This window comes from Argentina silus (genome assembly GCF_951799395.1).
Source record: "Argentina silus genome assembly, chromosome: Y".
Classification (NCBI taxonomy): Eukaryota; Metazoa; Chordata; class Actinopteri; order Argentiniformes; family Argentinidae; genus Argentina; species Argentina silus.
In genome coordinates, this window is record NC_139654.1 from 30,098,829 (window position 1) to 30,117,933 (window position 19,105).

Here is a 19,105-nt window from a genome sequence, read left to right on the forward strand (position 1 = left end):
GTTTGTGCCAGCCAATAACTGTGCTGGAGAGGTCCAGCTCCTCCAACAGGATCTGTGCAACTCCCATGAAGCATTTATGGTCCAGTCGCCCGTAGTCGCCCCAGACTATCACCTGTAGAGTGGGATGGAGATACAGTACATAAGGGAAAGTGGGTAAATACCACCACGTGAACACACACACACACACACACACACACTTACCTGGAGCACCTTCCCCTGTGGGCTCTCCTCAAACAGCAGGGCCTGCTGGTAGAGTGGCTCCAGGGTTTTACGTGCAATCTTGGTTTTCTTTTTGGCTTTACAGGCTCCGTTATCCAGCAGGTACACCTTGACATAGGGAGCTGTAGGGGAGTGAGAGAGGGAGAGGCGGACAGAGGAGGGCAGTGAGAGAGGGAGATAGTGAGGAGGGGAGTGAGAGGAGGGAGAGAGACAGAGGAGAGGAGTGACAGAGAGAGAGAGAGGAGAGAGAAAAAAGTATTCAGTCACAGCTTCCATGTCAAAGACCCATTTGATTTGTGCAACCACATTATGTCCTGTTCTGTACGTATGTGCATGTGGGGTACCTGGGAAAGATTTGGACCCTGGTTTAGGGGTAAGGCCACGTGCCCTGATCACCTCCACCTCCAGTTGGCCTTTCTTGCCCATCATTCCAATCTGAACGTCTCCTGTAAAACACACACAGAGACACAAGACACAACTTAAGGGTTGGACTGACAAAAAATATGCTGAATAAAATCGGTTACATTAACTTTGATTCACTTATCAGTATAGAATGTGTCACTCACCCATGGCGGGCGTTGCCAATGTTTGCCGGCCCACCAACTGGGCGGGGCCAAGACCATCCAGGAAGTCACTAAACTCACTGTCAGCTCCCAGCCTCATCCCTGAGAAGATCAAACTAGAATACAGAGAAATGTGGAAGACAGTCAGGTAGGGTTGGACTTACAAAGACTTCTGTAATAGCCACTCTACTGACACTAAAGCAGTTAGGTGTGTGTTTCTGTGAATGAGAGAAATGGGTGTTTGTGTGCGTGTGTCATGCATGCATTTGTGTGTGTGTACGTGTGTACTGACTTCCCCTCAGAGCCGTTCATGCTGCCGTCGGTGGAGGTTCGGCTGGCCTGGCGGTTCATGGCGCTGCGCGGGTACTCCACCGCCATGCCCGTCTCCTGGCTCCTCTGGACCGTACTGCTGCCAGCCTTGCCAGCCTTCTTACCCGCTGCCGCCTCTGCACAAACACACAGAAAACACACAACAATAACCAAAATGTTTACAAACAGGTTGAGAGATTTGTGAAGGATGTAGTCTATCTCAGCCTGTCTGTCTGCGTCTTTCTGTGTTTCTGCTTTACCTGTCTGTCTGTCTGTCTGTCTGCGTTACCAGTCTGGCTGAGCTGCGAGGTGCTCCTGCTGTGTCGGGAGGGCAGCCCCATGACGGCCACCACCCGTTGGCTGAGGCTGGAGCGGCGCTTCTTGCCCCCGCCCCCTAGTGTGCCCAGTGCCGTGTCTGATTGGCTGCCGTCCATGTGCTCCATGCCGTAGATCTCCCCACTCGCACTGGTACTCTTCATCATGCTTCGGCTCGTCACACGCATAGCTCGGCTACACACACGCACAAACGCACACACCACATACACCAACACACACAGGTGAGTGCATGTACCTTACCAAAGAGGGCAAACATGCTTAATCATGTCGTTTGGAGGTAAAACTCTCAAATGGTACAAGTAGTGTGTGAGGCTGCATGTGAGAGAGAGAGAGAGACCTGAAGCTTCCCCGGGGTCTCTCTGACTGTATAGACATGTAGCTGGTGCTACTGATGCGAGAGGCACTGCTGGTGCGAGAAATGGCTGACACGTCGCTGACATCACTGTCTGAGGACTTGTGGGATACGTTCTCAAAGCTTCGCCTCTGGTCCTTATACAGCTAGGGAGGGAGGGAGAGAGAGAGAGAGAGAGAGAGAGAGAAATGGATATAATGCACATACTGTATACTACTATGCACGTATATGTCCAACATGATAGCAAAATTAAACCACTGTCTTCCCAATGCGTTACTGCTCAATTATGACACGTCTCTGAATGTATCCTAGCCACCAAATTTGTTTTCTTTTCAAATACTTTAGGTGCACTTGATTTAACGTCCCCAGCAACTACACACAACATTTGAACAAAATAAAATAAGAAATAACACACAACCTTACCCTAAGCCTTGACTAATAGGCCTGTATGTGTCCATTCTCACATGGCCATCTAGTGACTAGCGTCAATGCAGAGAGGACCGATGAGGCAAGTGACTGACCTCTCGTTTGCTCTTGATCGCCCTCTCCAGGTCCTGGCTGGAGGTGGAGAGAGCTAAGCCTCTGTAGTGCACATTCATCTGCAGCTGACGAACACGTTCCTCTGCTGCGAGACCTAAACACACATACACACAAAAAAATACACTCAAACACACAACACTAGTACAGTATATGCATACATGCATGCACATGTGCACACACACACTCACCTTGCTCTACAATGCTGCTCTTTGCAGGGACCTGTGGGAGCTGCCTTCCCCTGCGGGCTGATGAGGAGGAGAGAGACGCACCACCATGGAGGTGACCCCTGAGAGAGAGAGAGAGGAACAGACAGACGGAAGAGAGAGGGAATTAGAGGGGGAGGGGGGAGTGAGAGATGGAGAGATATAAGATATAAAGGGGTGGAGGAGAAGCAGTAATAGTGGAAGAGGGAAATGGAGAGGGAGAGAGTATGGTCAATTTAAAGACAATATGAGGGTTTGTAATCCCTCACATAGGGGAAGAGGTCACAGGAAAACAGATGGTCCTAGAACATTTGGAGGATGCAGTAAAGAGGGGTGAGGTCAGATTGAGGGGTTTGCTATAGGTGAAGAAAACAAAGGATCAAAGCTGGAGAAAACAGGATAGAGTAATTAAAAGTTAGGGTAATTAAGTAATAAACAAAGTAATAAACAGTCAGAACAAAAGGCCTGATCAGAAAAACTGACGCCAGCCAGGTGGGCGGCGCACACCTTGATGACGAAATGTAGTTCTTGAATGTTATTGGTGTATGTAGACAGGAATCAGAAATACGTTGAATAGAAGGCGTTAACCTGTGTGAAATCTATAAAGACAGGTGACTGAGGAGATAACGGGGTCAGCTTTGCAAACGTGAATGGCTACATATTCTGCGGGAATAAAGTCTTTGAATGAATCAACAGCTCTGGTTAACGGTATTTTATTTCCAAGTATTATAGCTTAAATTCTCCGACATAATTGGCGTCACGAACAGGATTGGATTAATAAGACTCGCACCAAGAACTATCGTTGAGAAAGGAACTGGACTTACCAATAAAGAAACCAAATTTAGGATTTGAACTAGAGCTGTTGGGGATTTCAGAAAATGTGCATGCACTAACTGTTAATAACTGTAAATAAGTTAAAGCCCAAAGAGTAGGTCACATGTGCAAGTCCTGTGAGTACCGCGGAATTGAAAAGAGATCAATACTGGGTTGAACCACGGGCAAGGAGCTTATGGATACCGCTGTATTATCGATTGATTCAGGTCTGTACGGATAAACAGAAGTTCATGGCTACCGCTGAGTTTAATTGATTAATATGGGTCTGAACGGATAAGCCAGAGAGTATTTATAAACTGTCATGTTGAGGAAGTGAATTGACAGAAAGTTGATTGTATAGACCGAAGCTCAGTGACTAAATTCTGTATTTGTGTTGAGGAAGTGTATCAAATGCAGTGTTGCATTGTTGTGCAGAGGTGTGTACTTATGATATAATTAGCTCTGATTATGTTGAGGAAGTGTATTAATGAGAAGCTGGTTATATTGACTGAAGTTCAGTGAATAAACTTTGTGTTTGTGTTGAGGAAGTGCATCGGATATATTGTTGAAGTGCTGGATAGAAGTGTATAATAGTATTTGTGATGTTACAATCGCTGATGTGTAGTGAAGCGTCATATTAGTAGTGTGACGTAGGCGGACGTAGATAGCAGAAGGGCTTGAGAGCGCTGTATTATGAAAGAAAACCGCCGCCTGTAGTTTTAGTGAAATATTGCTGATGTGTAGTGAAGCGTCATATTAGTACTGTGACGTAGGTGGACGTAGATAGCAGAAGGGCTTGAGAACGCTGTGTTATGAAAGAAAACCGCTGCCTGTAGTTTTAGTGTACAAATTGCTGTGTAGTGTTGTGAGTGTTTGTAAAAGTCGCTGTGTTGTGTTGAGAGAGTGATATATTGTTGTGCTGTGTGGAAGTAGAGCGACAAAAGGCTCAACGGAGAGAGATATTGTGTATAACACTGTTGGTCGGGACTGGAGGACGACAGTTAGTATATAAAATAAGTGAGAAGACAAACGTCTAATCAAATAGATATATTGTAGACATTAGGTACAGAAGAATAAAGAGTATACATTTTTAGAGAACGGGTCAATGTGTGAACTTTTTAAGCCTCCCAGAGTACAGAATAATGAGAATATAGTATGATATATAATATATCTATGTGTATACGAATTTGGAAGAAAGCCATCGTTTCCTCTTAAAGGAAACGTAAGATACTTTTTGTAAAAAAACAAATAATCAAAAATAAGAATAGAGACAACCCTTTGGGGGAGTCGGAGTAAGAATTGTGAGAGAGAGTTGAAATAAGTGAAGAGAGACTCTGAAAAAAAACTAAAAAAACCGGGAAGACCGCCATCTTGAAACGTCATTCGGGTTGGGCGGTATTGTTGTAAAAGGGGGAGGGAACCAACCGAGTGGGCTGAGCTGCGTTTTATACAATAGACTTTACAGCAGTCAGGTTTAGGATGGAGAAATTAAAAAAAATAAAAAAAATAAAACATTTTCTTGTATAAGTATATGCTGTGTGAAAGTAATTCTTAACTGAAGAGTGTAACAATGTCCGGTGGTACACAGAGGCAGACGCAGTATAATGATAAGGGAATTTCTCCCGTTTATTTTCAAAGGGGTCCGCTGGCACGGTTCGGCTTTCCAGCCTCGTTCAAAGTCTCTCCTTTGGTGCTCGGCTCGGCTCGGCTCTGCTCTGCTTCTCCAGCTTAGCTCCCTTACTGAAATGGAAGAAGCACACCCATCTTAAACATTCGCCGGCGAGACTTAATTCGCAGCAGGTGTGCAACAAAAGTCTCGCCGACACAACCCCGGCCACGGTCCTGTAGCTCCCTCTACAGGCCGAACGCTGCATGTCCCCCCACATACCCCCACCGCCCGACACAGGCCGGGGACCCGACGGCCGACGACCTACTCCCCCCCCCCCTGCACGGGAGAGGAAGTCTGCCACGACCATCTGCGCCCCCGGTCTGTGCACGACGGAAAAGTTGAAGGGCTGCAACGCGAGGTACCACCGGGTGATCCTCGCGTTTACATCCTTCATGCGGTGGAGCCACTGGAGGGGGGCATGGTCGGAGTAGAGGGTGAAGGCGCGACCCAGCAGGTAGTAGCGGAGGGTGCCGACCGCCCACTTGATGGCCAGGCACTCCTTCTCCACGGTGCTGTACCGGCCCTCCCTCTCTGACAGCTTACGGCTCAGGTACAGCACCGGCCGGTCGGCCCCCTCCACGCGCTGGGTCAGCACTGCTCCCAGCCCTCTATCCGACGCGTCCGTCTGCAGGGAGAAAGGGAGGTTAAAATCAGGCGCATACAGGACTGTTTCTCCACAAAGAGCCCCCTTAAGGGCCTCGAACGACCCCTGGCACTGGCCCGACCATTGGACCGGATCCGGGGCACCCTTCCGGGTGAGGTCCGTCAAGGGACTGGCCAGCTCTGAAAACCCAGGTACGAACTGGCGGTAATATCCCGCCAGCCCCAGGAAGGCCCTCACCTCCTTCTTTGTCTTGGGCCGGGGAGAGGCGGCGATGGCCGCAGTCTTTTCAATCTGCGGTCGCACCTCCCCCCGTCCCAAGTGGTACCCCAGATACCGGATCTCCCTCCGCCCGATCACGCACTTTTTCGGGTTGGCCGTTAGCCCCGCCTGCCTCAGGGACCGCAGAACAGCAGCCACCCTCCGCACATGCTGCGGCCAGGTGTCACTGTGGACGACAATGTCGTCCAGGTAGGCCGCAGCATAGGCGGCGTGCGGCCGAAGAATACGGTCCATGAGGCGCTGAAAAGTGGCTGGGGCTCCGAACAACCCGAAAGGGAGCACGGTGAACTGGAATAACCCGAGCGGAGTGGAGAATGCCGTTTTCTCCCGGGACACCGGCGAGAGTGGAATCTGCCAGTATCCCTTCGTGCAATCCAATGTCGTGAAGTACCTGGCCGTACCAAGCCGGTCCAAGAGCTCGTCGACCCGGGGCATCGGATATGCATCGAACTTGGAGACCGCATTAACCCGTCTATAATCCACACAGAACCGTATAGTCCCATCTGGCTTGTTGACAAGCACGATGGGGCTACACCAATCACTGCGGGACTCCTCGACCACACCCAGCTCCAGCATGGCTTCCAACTCCCGGCACACAACGTCTCGTTTGTGCACCGGCAACCTATAGGGACGCGTGCGCACCGTTAAACCCGGCTGCGTTTCTATATGGTGGTCGATGAGCGTAGTCCGACCGGGCAGGGGAGAGAACACGTCGGCGAACTTAAGCTGCAAATCTGCAACGTCCGCGGCCTGGCTAGCAGAGAGATGGTTATCAATATCGACCGGAGTGCTACCTTTCGATTTTGGGACTTCCGGCCCGAACTCCTCTCTCTCTGGAACTATCGTAGCCAGAGCAACAGTGACCACGTCGTTCCATTTTTTTAGGAGATTGACGTGATACACCTGCAAGCTATCCCCCCGGTCCGAGCGTATAACCTCATAATCCACGTCCCCCATGCGACGTGTGACCACAAACGGCCCTTGCCACTTCGCGAGTAATTTCGTGCTGGAGGTGGGTAACAGTACGAGCACCTTGTCTCCCGGTGTAAACTCTCGTAGGGTAGCCCCCCTGTCATACAGGCGTTTCTGACGCTCCTGGGCTTGCAGCAAATGCTCACGTGAGATAGCCCCTAGGGCGTGGAGCTTTGTGCGCAAGTCGAGGACGTACTGGATCTCACTCTTACTGTCGCTAGACCCTTCCTCCCAATTTTCTTTAAACAGGTCTAGGACACCCCGGGGCTTACGCCCGTAGAGTAATTCAAACGGGGAAAACCCGGTGGAAGCTTGGGGAACTTCCCGCACCGCAAACAACAGGGGATCTAGCCATTTATGCCAATTCCGACTATCCTCGTGGACAAACTTCCGGATCATTGACTTCAAGGTCCGATTGAACCGCTCACAAAGGCCGTCAGTGGCCGGGTGGTAAACACTGGTTCGAATCGCCTTGATGTTCAACAAGCCATACAGTTCCTTGAGGGTGCGTGACATAAAATTAGTGCCCTGATCGGTGAGAATCTCTTTCGGGATTCCCACGCGGGAGATGACTTGAAACAATGCTTGCGCTACACTCCTGGCAGAGATATTGCGCAGAGGTATTGCCTCGGGGTATCGGGTGGCGTAATCTATCAAGACCAACACAAATCGATAACCCTGTGTGCTCCGCTCAAATGGCCCGATAATATCCATCGCAATGCGGTCGAATGGGTTCTCGACCAATGGTAAGGGCCGCAAGGGGGCCCGTGGGATGGCCGGGGGATTTACTAACTGACATTCCCGACAGGACGCGCACCACCTACGCACCTCTGCCCGAATCCCCGGCCAATAAAATCGAGCCATTATACGGTGCAGTGTTTTGTCATACCCTAGATGGCCCGCCATGGGGTTGAAATGAGCCGCCTGGAAGACCATTTCGCGGCGGCTGCGGGGAACCAGCAACTGGGTTACTTCCTCCTGACTGTGTGAGTCACGACTTACTCGATATAACCTGTCGCTGATAATCGCGAAATAGGGGTGGGCGCGCACTGTGTCTGGCCGTATCAAAGTACCATCAACTACTATCACTTGGTCAAAGGCTGATCTGAGGGTCTCATCACGAGACTGCTCGAGGGGGAAGTCGCCTAGCAGCGGATAGTTCGGCGAGGAAGTCTCGGGGTGAGGCGCCCCCGCCGGCTCCGGCTCCCCGGCAGTGTCGCGAGGCGCCGCCTCGGCACAGAGCACATTACACGCCACACACCTCCCTAGCTGTCGTGCACGCATCCCGGTAGCCCTCTTTACCGCTTGAGGAAACCCCTCCCAATCCACACCTAGAATCAGGGGATGCGTGAGGCGTGGGCTAACCGCCGCCTGTACACTATGGGTTTTTCCCTCAAAATGAATTTCGATAGCGACCAGCGGATATTCGTGAATGTCCCCATGCACACACCTCACCCGCACCCTCGATGCCTTCAACAGTGCCCCCGGCCGAACCAGGCGCTCCTGGATCATACAGCCCGAATCCAAGACCGCCTGGTGCGTATCACGTTGTATCCTTACCGGAATACGATACGCCGCTCCTAGTCCGGGGGGAGGGCCCGGTATGTCGCCGATGCGGACGACCTGCCCCACGTCCATCGCCTGACACTCGGCCTGCACGTGGCCCGGCCGTCCGCACCGCCAACACACCCCCCCTGTCGCTCGAGGTGCTCTCTGCGGGGCCGGGGCTGGTTCCGGATCGGCGCGCTCCTGCCATCTCGTTCTCGGGGCGGGCGCCGGCCTCCCTCCTTCTGCTCCCCCGGCTCCTCCTGGGCGTTGGCCCCCCCCCCCTTGCCGCGGGGCCGGGGTTGGTCGTTGTGGCCCCCGCGGTGGGAGGGAGAGATGGTCCTCGGCCAGACCCACGGCGGTCTTTAGGTCCTGGGGGCGGTGGTACTGGACCCAGGCGGCGGTGCGGGCCGGGAGCCCCGCGAGGAACTGCTCCAATACCACCCGGTTCCCGACCTCCACCGCCGAGTTGTTCTCGGGGTCCAGCCACCGCCATGCGCTGTCCCCCAGCCGCTGGGCGAAGGCGAAGGGCCGGCACCCCTCCTCCATGGTCATGGCCCGGAACCGGCGTCGGTGTTCCTCCGGTGTCAGGCCCAGGCGGTCCCGAATCGCCCGGGCCAGGGACTGGTAATCCCGTTGGGCGGCCGCCGGCAAACTGTGGGCCGCGAGCTGCGCCTCCCCTGACAGGAGGGGCAGCAGATGGTAGGCCCACTCTCGGTCCGGCCACCCCGAGATCCTCGTCGTCCCCTCGAACACCGCGAGGAACGCCTCTGGGTCGTCCAGGTCCCCCATCTTCTGCAGCTGGACCTTGGGGGGACCTGGTGCCGCTCCGGTCCCCGGCGCCGGCCCGCCGGCCCTGTCCGCGAGCCTCGCCGCCGTCAGCTCCTCTAGGGTCGCCTGCTGGGTCTGCTGCAGGGCCGTCTGTTGCTCGAGAACGAGCGTTATCCTTGCAATTGCCGCTGTTAGCGCGTCCATCTAGCCTTTTTCTGTGTCCCAGGTTGGGCGCCAATGTAACAATGTCCGGTGGTACACAGAGGCAGACGCAGTATAATGATAAGGGAATTTCTCCCGTTTATTTTCAAAGGGGTCCGCTGGCACGGTTCGGCTTTCCAGCCTCGTTCAAAGTCTCTCCTTTGGTGCTCGGCTCGGCTCTGCTCTGCTCTCGCCGCCTGCTTCTCCAGCTTAGCTCCCTTACTGAAATGGCAGAAGCACACCCATCTTAAACATTCGCCGGCGAGACTTAATTCGCAGCAGGTGTGCAACAAAAGTCTCGCCGACACAACCCCGGCCATGGTCCTGTAGCTCCCTCTACAGGCCGAACGCTGCATGTCCCCCCACAAAGAGTTTCATGTCTAAGCTCAGACTGATTTATTTCACGTTCTAGGGTTCCATACACACACACATCACACACTCACACAAAGACACACACACATCTTATACATACATTACACACTCACACATACACACACGCCCCATCTTACATTCTCACACATACAAACACACCCTCGAGCACACATACATACATGCAAATACACACAGTTGTTGGTTATACCTATGTTTGATTCCCAGGGTGTAAGACACCAATTGTGATTAGGATATCTCAAGCTGATTCCAAAGCTGCTTCCTAACATATTTCTTTAATCTTACAGTGATATCCTAGATAACCAAAAATACAATATTGTTCTCTTTTGACAAATTGCAGAAAAGAGTAAAAATTAAGACATTTTACAATAACCCTAAAAATAATTACTGCAAAGGAAAAATGGAGAAAGGGACTACCATGACAACTCCGGTAGACATACTAGTAAACAAAAAAAACCTTTTAGATAAAGAAATAAAAAAGATGTCAGAAAAATGGGAAAAACGAACTAGTAAATTTCCCACAAAATGGCCTAAGGAAGGGACATTTGATGTTGCAGTGGGTAAGGAAATGGGAACACTGATAAAAAACCACAAACCTCGAGAAAATTTAACAAAGAGACAGGAGAACAGAAAGAGAGAAATAGCTATATTGAAATCGTTCAAAACAGAAGGAGAAGCAATGTTAAAAGAGGTTAGGGAGCTAAGGAAGAAGAGAAGGAAAGTGAAGTGAGAAGGGGATCAAGAAGCCCCATAGAGCTTGATTGTTATGCAGAATTAAAAGAAGCCCTAAACCAAGTAGACAAAGGCGTATGGAGGTCAGAGTCAAGACAAGGAAAGAGAACTAAACCATTGGAAGCCGGAGTAAAAGGGGAGATAGGAAAAGGGAAGGAACCAAGTACATGCAGAAAAGAGAAACAGCTATACAGCACACCCAGAGATGAGGGGGCAACCGCCTGGACACCCAGCGATGAGCTAAGGGATGACCCGAGGTCTGGTGAAGAGATCGAGGAGGAGAGGAAATCTTGGATGAGCCAGAGGGAGATAGACCAAGCACAAAAAATGGATGAACTGATTAGTGACTGGGAAGCAAAAGTTAGAAGAAGATATGAGGAAGAATACAGAACAACAGAGCGAGAGTTGAGGGATAGGGGAAAGATAGGCCGCCCAGATAGATTTCAGTTCCCCATCCTGATAAAAGGAAATCAAGGACACTGTGCCCTGGGGTATGCAGGACATGCAGGGAATAGTTAGCAGATTACCTAACATACATGATGGAGCAGGTAAATGGATTAGAAGCTTTGAGAAAGAGACTGCAGGGAAGCTGCTGGCGGTGGGAGGCCTCAAGGCCCTGTTGGCCAAGGTACTGGGGGTGACAAAGATGGAAGACATTCTCATAAGCTGTGGACTGGGAGAGACTGAGAATCCTGCCACATACCTGCACCAGCAATTGAAGAAGTGGAAACTAGAGACTGAGGTAGACCCAGAGGGAGACCCACTGATGACAACTCTATTCAGAACCGCAGTGATAGAGGCCATGTCCCCTCCGGTGAAAAGCAGGTTAGAGGGTGTGGTGGGACTCACGTCAAAAACACACAAGGAGTTCTGTGATCATCTAGTCCATGCGGTGGAAAAGTACCGGAAAGACGAATTAAGGCTACAGGAGCAAGAAAAGGAGAACCAAAGGAAGTTAACACAGCTCCAGCTGGGGGAACTCACAGAACGAAACAAAAAGAAGATACAAGGCGTAATGGGCACTGAAACCAGGAAACCAGTTCCATACAGAGCCACACCAGAACCACCTCCAGTGCTGAGACCTCAGGGACAAGAGCAACCCACCGTATCTGTAGTCCAGGTGTATACCCAGCAGCCCCAGCAGTTTCAGCCATGGAAGGGCAGACAGAGACCCCAAGGAAGGTTCCAAAGGACAAACCCACAAGGCCCACCTGACGTGTGCTGGAGATGTCAAACACCAGGACATTTCCGAAGGAATTGTACTAATACATGGCAACCTAGGGAGAATAGACAACAGGGCTATGGCCAGCCACAGCAGGAGCCTCCACAGGGATTAGTCAATCCCTATAGGGGACCAAATTACAGTTACTAGGGCTACCCAATAACAATATACACACATCACAAGACAGTGGAACTGTTAGAACAGGGAAGGTTTGTTCTAACGCAAGCTAGGAACCTGTCATATTTGTCGTTATTAACATACCCAGACATCACTATCGAGATGTAGCACAATATATCCAGCTGAGTTAATACCACTGGCAGATGAAGGGGAAGAACATGATTGTATAGCACACTCGCTAACATTCACCAGGTTAAGACCAGATTTAGAATCAACACCCTTACAATATGCAGAAGAGACATATTTTGTGGATGGTTCATGTTATAGAGATCATTTGGGAAATCATGCAGGGTACGGCATAGTCAAACAAATAAGGCAGACATTCAGAGAAGTGAAGACAGACAGCTGTCCACAACCGTGTTCTGCCCAGTTGGCAGAACTAAGGGCACTGACAGAAGCCTGTAAAATGGGAGAAGGCAAATCAGTGAAAACTTTTACTGACTCAGCGTATGCGCATGGAGTCTGTCATCTGTTTGGAGCAGTAGGGAAACAGAGAGGCTTTTTGAAAAGTGATGGGTCACCCATACAGCATTGTGAGCAAATCAAAGAATTGATGTCGACCATGCTGAAACCAAAACGGTTAGCGATCATTAAATGTCAGGCGCACCAGAAAGGCAATGATTACATTATTCAGGGAAATAATGCTGCTGATGAAGCGGCAAAGAGAGCGTCAAAGTGTGAGGTGGCCGTGTTGGCCCCAATGGTATTAATAGAACCAATAACGCAGCTAGAGGATATAATACGCATGCAACAGATTGCAGGGCCGTATGAGCAATCCATGTGGCTCCAAAGGGGGGGCAAAGGTAGACTCTACAGGATTGTGGAGATCGCATGAGGGTACTATAGTGGCACCTACGGTGCTACTGGGGATTTTGATCACTGATGCGCATGGTTTTGAGGGGGGAAGTTGTGAGAAAGATAAAACTCCAAGGGTATTGGTCACCCTATTTACAGGCAATGGTAGAAAATGCATTGGCAGAATGCACAGTATGCGCACAAAACAATGAGAAAGGGAATCAAAACACCCTTAGGGCACATACCGGTTCCAGACGGACCATTTAAACATTTGGTAATGGACTATGTAGACATGATAAAAAAGGTCAATGGGAAAAGATACATGCTTGTTGTCATAGATAGATTTAGCAGATGGGTAGAAGCAATGCCATTGGCAGACTTAGGGGCAGGAACAGTAGTTAAAATTCTAACAAGAGAAGTAATACCCAGATTTGGAATACCTAATGAGATTAGCTCAGATAAGGGTGCAGCATTTATTCAGAAAACTGTGAAACAAGTCATACAGCAGTTAAGAATAAAGCAAAGATTGGGTTGTGTCTACCATCCACAATCACAAGAAATGGTAGAAAGAATAAATGGTACCCTCAAAACAAAGCTGAATAAGATATGTGCCTTATAATATATACCTTACAAAGGACCACCACTGGAACAACTCCAGATGGAATTAAAGCAATATATGAAACAATTAACTGAGATACACAAAGTTATATGTTCACAGGAAAAGACAAGCAGCCGGAGTCGGAGCCACCCCTACCCAATCCGATAACTCCAGGAGACCAGGTGTACATCAAAGTCTTCAGAAGGAAGTGGAACGAGCCAAGGAGAGAGGGACCGTACGAGGTAGTGTGAGCCACCCCCACTGCAATACACGTCCGAGGGAGTCTAACCTGGTACCACTTGAACCATTGCACCAGGAGCCCGAGGCAAGAACTCAGGCGAAACAGAGAAGAAGACGAAGGAACGGGTGTGTAACAAGTCTCTTGCTCACAGAGAGGCGGACCCAGTGTGGTGATAAGGGAATGTCCCGTTTATTATGAAAAGCGTTATATTTTCGTCTTTTGGCTTTCCAGCCCTTCAAAACACTCGGCGACTTTCCAGTTGCCCTTCTCTCCCTTGAAAACAGAGGCACACACATCTTAAACCCTTTCATTAGCGAGGCAATCAGCCTCGCCTCCGAACCCTGGCCACGGTCCTGTAGCTCCCTCTACAGGCCGAACGCTGCATGTCCCCCCACAGGGTGAGATCGTACAGGAGCGCAGAGGAAATGAAGGAGCAGGTACAGAGGCTGAAAAGGGGCCTGAAATCCAGCCCCCAGCCTTTACAACGGCAGCTCAAGGTGTATGTAATCTGTTTGGGGACGAATGCTGTACCTATATTCCGAACAATACTGATCCCGCAGGAAGTTTTGTCAAAGCAATAACTAAACTTAAAAATTTGAGAAAGGAAGTGAAAATTAATGCAGGCACAGACTTTGGGACATTAGACTGGTTAGACAACATCCTAGGATCATGGGGAGGAATGTTGGCAAAAATGGGAATAATGGTTGTGATAGTGATTGTAGTGTTAGGACTGATATTTTGTTGTATAATGCCTTGTGGGGGGACATGCAGCGTTCGGCCTGTAGAGGGAGCTACAGGACTGTGGCCAGGGTTACGGAAGCGAGGCTTTGTTGCGCACCTGTTGCGAATGAAGCCTCGTTGACTAAATGGTTTAAGATGTGTGTGCCTCTGCTTTGTTGGGAGAGCTGGAAAGCGGGGACTGAAAAGTCCCGACAGAAAAGGTATAAGGGGACCTTTCCCTCATCACCACACTGCGTCCGCCTCTCTGTACCCAAGGGACTCGTTACAGTGGCGCCCAACGTGGGGCACAGAGAGAAAGAGGGAAATGGAGGCGTTAAGCGCGGCCATCGGAGCAATAGCCCTCATACTGGAGCAGCAGGCCCACCTCCAGCAGGAGCAACAGTCCGCAATGGGAGAGATGGCGACGGCGAGGGCTGAGGACTGTGCCCTCCTCCGGGAGCTCGTCGGGGCCATCAAAGCGGGACCGGCGCCCGGGTCGACACAAGGTCCCCCCAAGGTACACCTCCAGAAGATGGGGGACCTGGACGACCCGGAGGCGTTCCTGGCGGTGTTCGAGGGGACGGCGAGGATCTCGGGGTGGCCAGACGGCGAGTAGGCGTACCATCTGCTGCCCCTCCTGTCAGGCGAGGCGCAGCTCACTGCCCACAGCCTGCCAAGGGCCGCCCAGCGAGATTATCCCTCCCTAGCCCGGGCGATTCGAGACTGCCTGGGCCTCACGCCGGAAGAACACCGTCGCCGGTTCCGGGCCCTGACGATGGAGGAAGGGAGCCGGCCCTTTGCTTACGCCCAGCGGCTGCGGGACAACGCGTGGCGGTGGCTGGACCCGAGGAACAGCTCGGCGGAGGAGGTCGGGGACCGGGTCGTGATGGAACAGTTCCTCACGAGGATCCCGGCCCGAACCACCGCCTGGGTCCAGTACCACCGGCCCCAGGATCTCGCGGCCGCCGTTACCTTGGCGGAGGACCATCTCTCCCTCCCGCCGCGGGAGCTCCGGCGACCAAACCCGGAAGGAGCCGTGGCGCCGGACGAGGAGGGGCCGACGCCCGCCCCGAGGACAAGATGGCAGGGGCAGACACGTCGAGAACCAGTCCTGGTCCCACAAGAAGGACCCTGAGCGGCAGGGGGGTGTGTTGGTGCTGCGGGCGGCCGGGCCACGTCCAGGCGGATTGCCCAGTGATGGAGGTGGGGCAGGTCGTCCGCATCGGTAACATACCGGGCCCTCCCCCCGGACCAGGACAGGCGTATTCATTTTGAGGGAAAAAAGCATAGTGTACAGGTGGCGGTTAGCCCGCGCCGCATCCCCTTATTCTGGGTGTAGATTGGGAGGGGTTTCCTCAAGCGGTAAAGCGGGCTACCGTGGTGCATGCACGACAGAGAGGGAGGTGTGAGGCGTGTAATGTGCTCTGTGGTGAGGCGGCGCCTCGCGACACTGCCGAGGAGCCGGAGCCGGCGGGGGGGTCTCAACCTGGGATCCGAACTATCCGCTGCTAGGTGACTTCCCCCTTGAGCAGTCTCATGACGAGACCCTACGATCGGCCTATGACCAAGTGATAGCGATTGATGGTACTTTGGTACGGCCAGACACAGTGCGCGCCCACCCCTATTTTGCGATTACCCGATACCCCGAGGCAATACCGCTGCGCAATGTTTCTGCCAGGAGTGTAGCGCAGGCATTGTTTCAAGTAATCTCCCGCGTGGGAATCCCGAAAGAGATTCTGACCGACCAGGGCACTAATTTTATGTTACGCACTCTCAGGGAACTATACGGGTTGTTGAACATCAAGGCGATTCGAACCAGTGTGTACCACCCGGCCACCGATGTCCTTTGTGAGCGGTTCAATCGGACCTTGAAATCAATGATCCGGAAGTTTGTACACGAGGATAGTCGGAATTGGCATAAATGGCTAGATCCCCTGCTGTTTGCGGTACGGGAAGTTCCCCAAGCTTCCACCGGGTTTTCCCCGTTTGAATTACTCTACGGGCGGAAGCCCCGGGGTGTCCTAGACCTTCTCAAAGAAAATTGGGAGGAAGGGTCTAGCGACAGTAAAAGTGAGATTCAATACGTCCTGGACTTGCGCACAAAGCTCCACGCCCTAGGTGTTATCTCACGCGAGCATTTGCAGCAAGCCCAGGAGCGAGTTTGTGGTCGCATGGGGGATGTGGATTATGAGGTAGTACGCTCGGACCGGGGGGATAGCTTGCAGGTGTATCACGTAAATCTCCTTAAAAAATGGAACGACGTGGTCACTGTTGCTCTGGCTACAATAATTCCAGAGAGAGATGAGTTCGGACCGGAAGTCCCAAAATCAAAAGTCAGCACTCCGGTCGGTATTGATAACCATCTCTCTGCTAGCCAGGCCACAGACGTTGCAGATTTGCAAGCTAGGTTCGCCGACGTGTTCTCTCCCCTGCCGGTCGGACTACGCTTATCGACCACCATATAGAAACGCAGCCGGGTTTAATGGTGCGCACGCGTCCCTATAGGTTACCGGTACACAAACGAGACATTGTGTGCAGGGAATTGGAAGCCATGCTGGAGCTGGGTGTGGTCGAGGAGTCCCGCAGTGACTGGTGTAGCCCCATCGTGCTGGTCAACAAGCCGGATGGGTCTATACGGTTCTGTGTGGATTATAGGAGGGTTAATGCGGTCTCCAAGTTCGATGCCTACCCGATGCCCCGGGTTGACGAGCTCTTGGACCGGCTTGGCACGCCCAAATATTTCACGACGTTGGATTGCACGAAGGGATACTGGCAGATTCCACTCTCCAGAGAAAACTGCATTCTCCACTCCGCTCAGGCTATTCCAGTTCACGGTGCTCCCTTTCGGGTTGTTCGGAGCCCCAGCCACTTTTCAGCGCCTCATGGGCCGCATTCTGCGGCCGCACTCTGCCTATGCTGCGGCCTACCTGGATGACATTGTCATTCACAGTGACACCTGGGCGCAGCATGTGCAGAGTGTGGCGGCGGTTCTGCGGTCCCTGAGGCAGGCGGGGCTGACGGCCAACCCGAAGAAGTGTGTGATCGGGTGGAGGGAGATCCGGTATCTGGGGTACCACTTGGGTCGAAGGGAGGTGCGGCCGCAGATTGAAAAGACTGTGGCCATCGCCGCCTCTCCCCGGCCCAAGACTAAAAAGGAGGTGAGGGCCTTCCTGGGGCTGGCTGGCTATTACCGGCAGTTCGTGCCGGGATTTTCAGAGCTGGCCAGTCCCTTGACGGACCTCACCCGGAAGGGTGCCCCGGATCCGGTCCAATGGTCGGGCCAGTGCCAGGGGTCGTTCGAGGCCCTTAAGGGCACTCTTTGTGGAGAAACGGTCCTGTATGCGCCTGATTTTAACCTCCCTTTCTCCCTACAGACGGACACGTCGGATAGAGGCCTGGGAGCGGTGCTGACCCAGCGCGTGGAGGGGGCTGACCGGCCGGTGCTGTACCTGAGCCGCAAACTATCGGAGAGGGAGGGCCGGTACAGCACGGTGGAGAAGGAGTGCCTCGCCATTAAGTGGGTGGTCGGCGCCCTCCGCTGCTACCTGCTGGGTCGCACTTTCACCCTCTATTCCGACCATGCTCCCCTCCAGTGGCTCCACCGCATGAAGGATGTGAACGCGAGGATCACCCGGTGGTATCTCGCGTTGCAGCCCTTCAACTTTTCGGTCGTGCACAGACCGGGGGCGCAGATGGTCGTGGCAGACTTCCTCTCCCGTGCAGGGGGGGGGGAGTAGGCTGTCGGCCGGCGTGTCCCCGGCCTGTGTCGGGCGGTGGGGGTATGTGGGGGGACATGCAGCGTTCGGCCTGTAGAGGGAGCTACAGGACCGTGGCCGGGGTTTACGAAAACGAGGCTTCGTTGCGCAGCTGTTGCGAATGAAGCCTCGTTGAGGAAATGGTTTAAGATGTGTGTGCCTCTGCTTTGGGGGAGAGAGGCTGGAAAGCCAGGACTGGAAAGTCATAGGAAGAATTTGTCACAATTATCATAATAAACGGGACATTCCCTCATCACCACACTGCGTCCGCCTCTCTGTGAACAAGGGACTCGTTACAGTTCTGATCCAATTTTTGTTAGCCAATGGGTTTTGGGCCAAAGGGTGGATATTGTTCACATGTTGATGTATATAATGGGGAGACATGGTCATCGCTTCTTTGGTTTTACTCTGCAGAGACCCCAGTTTGTTTGTGCAAATATTATTATCTGCATTAATAAAACTGTGTAAACCCTCTTGGAATAACTCTCCTCATTTGTCCACTTCCACAAAAATTGGTGACCCCGATGTGATATTGGCCAGAGTCTGCTGCCAAAGTAAAAAAGGACGGGGGATTGGAGCTGGTTCTCCTGCACAGGAAATAGAGTGGCCACTCATTGCATAGGTAAGCATGTTTGCTTATTTTTAGTATAATTCTGTGCAGGTGAATTGCTCTGAATCCCTGTTCAGGCTTGGTAAGCATTAGAACTCTCCAAAAAGTGAATGCACAATTGGTTATGTGGAATGGAGGGTTATTCAGAGGAGAACTAATGTGCATGCACTAATAAAGTCTTACTGCAGGAAGTAACCTAGAGACCTGGGGTTGTTTTTGTTTTTTCTTTATAAAGGAGGCAGAAGATAAGCCTTGGGGGTTTGTTTAACATTTGTTTAAACATTTACACCCTAAAAAGGTGAGACTGCAAAAATCCATAAGATGGATCATAAAACTGTATGCGCTGAGTCCAAGACAAGGGGTCTTGGATGATACAGACGTAAAAAGGCTTCTAGAGCTCGTCCCAAGTCGAGCATATCTTATACAAGTGTGAGGAAACTCACTAAATAGATGAACGTGCTGGGAGAGGCAAATGTGAAATTGCAAAAA

The 19,105-nt window shown here is 51.8% G+C and overlaps 1 protein-coding gene across 1 annotated transcript in view; it reads right to left on the reverse strand.

The window, feature by feature from the left end:
* Positions 1–13,598, reverse strand: part of LOC310824068 (regulating synaptic membrane exocytosis protein 1-like) — a gene marked incomplete at both ends in the record, with an annotated part of 13,693 nt that extends 95 nt beyond the window's left edge. Inside the window, 10 exons of the mRNA XM_083696952.1 lie at positions 1–112; positions 202–341; positions 564–665; positions 786–898; positions 1,075–1,228; positions 1,381–1,601; positions 1,792–1,925; positions 2,301–2,413; positions 2,508–2,564; positions 13,580–13,598. The exon at positions 1–112 is cut by the window's left edge and continues 95 nt beyond it. Coding sequence (XP_083553078.1) covers positions 1–112; positions 202–341; positions 564–665; positions 786–898; positions 1,075–1,228; positions 1,381–1,601; positions 1,792–1,925; positions 2,301–2,413; positions 2,508–2,564; positions 13,580–13,598 — 1,165 coding nt within the window. The remainder of the gene's footprint in view (positions 113–201; positions 342–563; positions 666–785; positions 899–1,074; positions 1,229–1,380; positions 1,602–1,791; positions 1,926–2,300; positions 2,414–2,507; positions 2,565–13,579) is intronic.
* Positions 13,599–19,105: the final 5,507 nt, after the last annotated feature.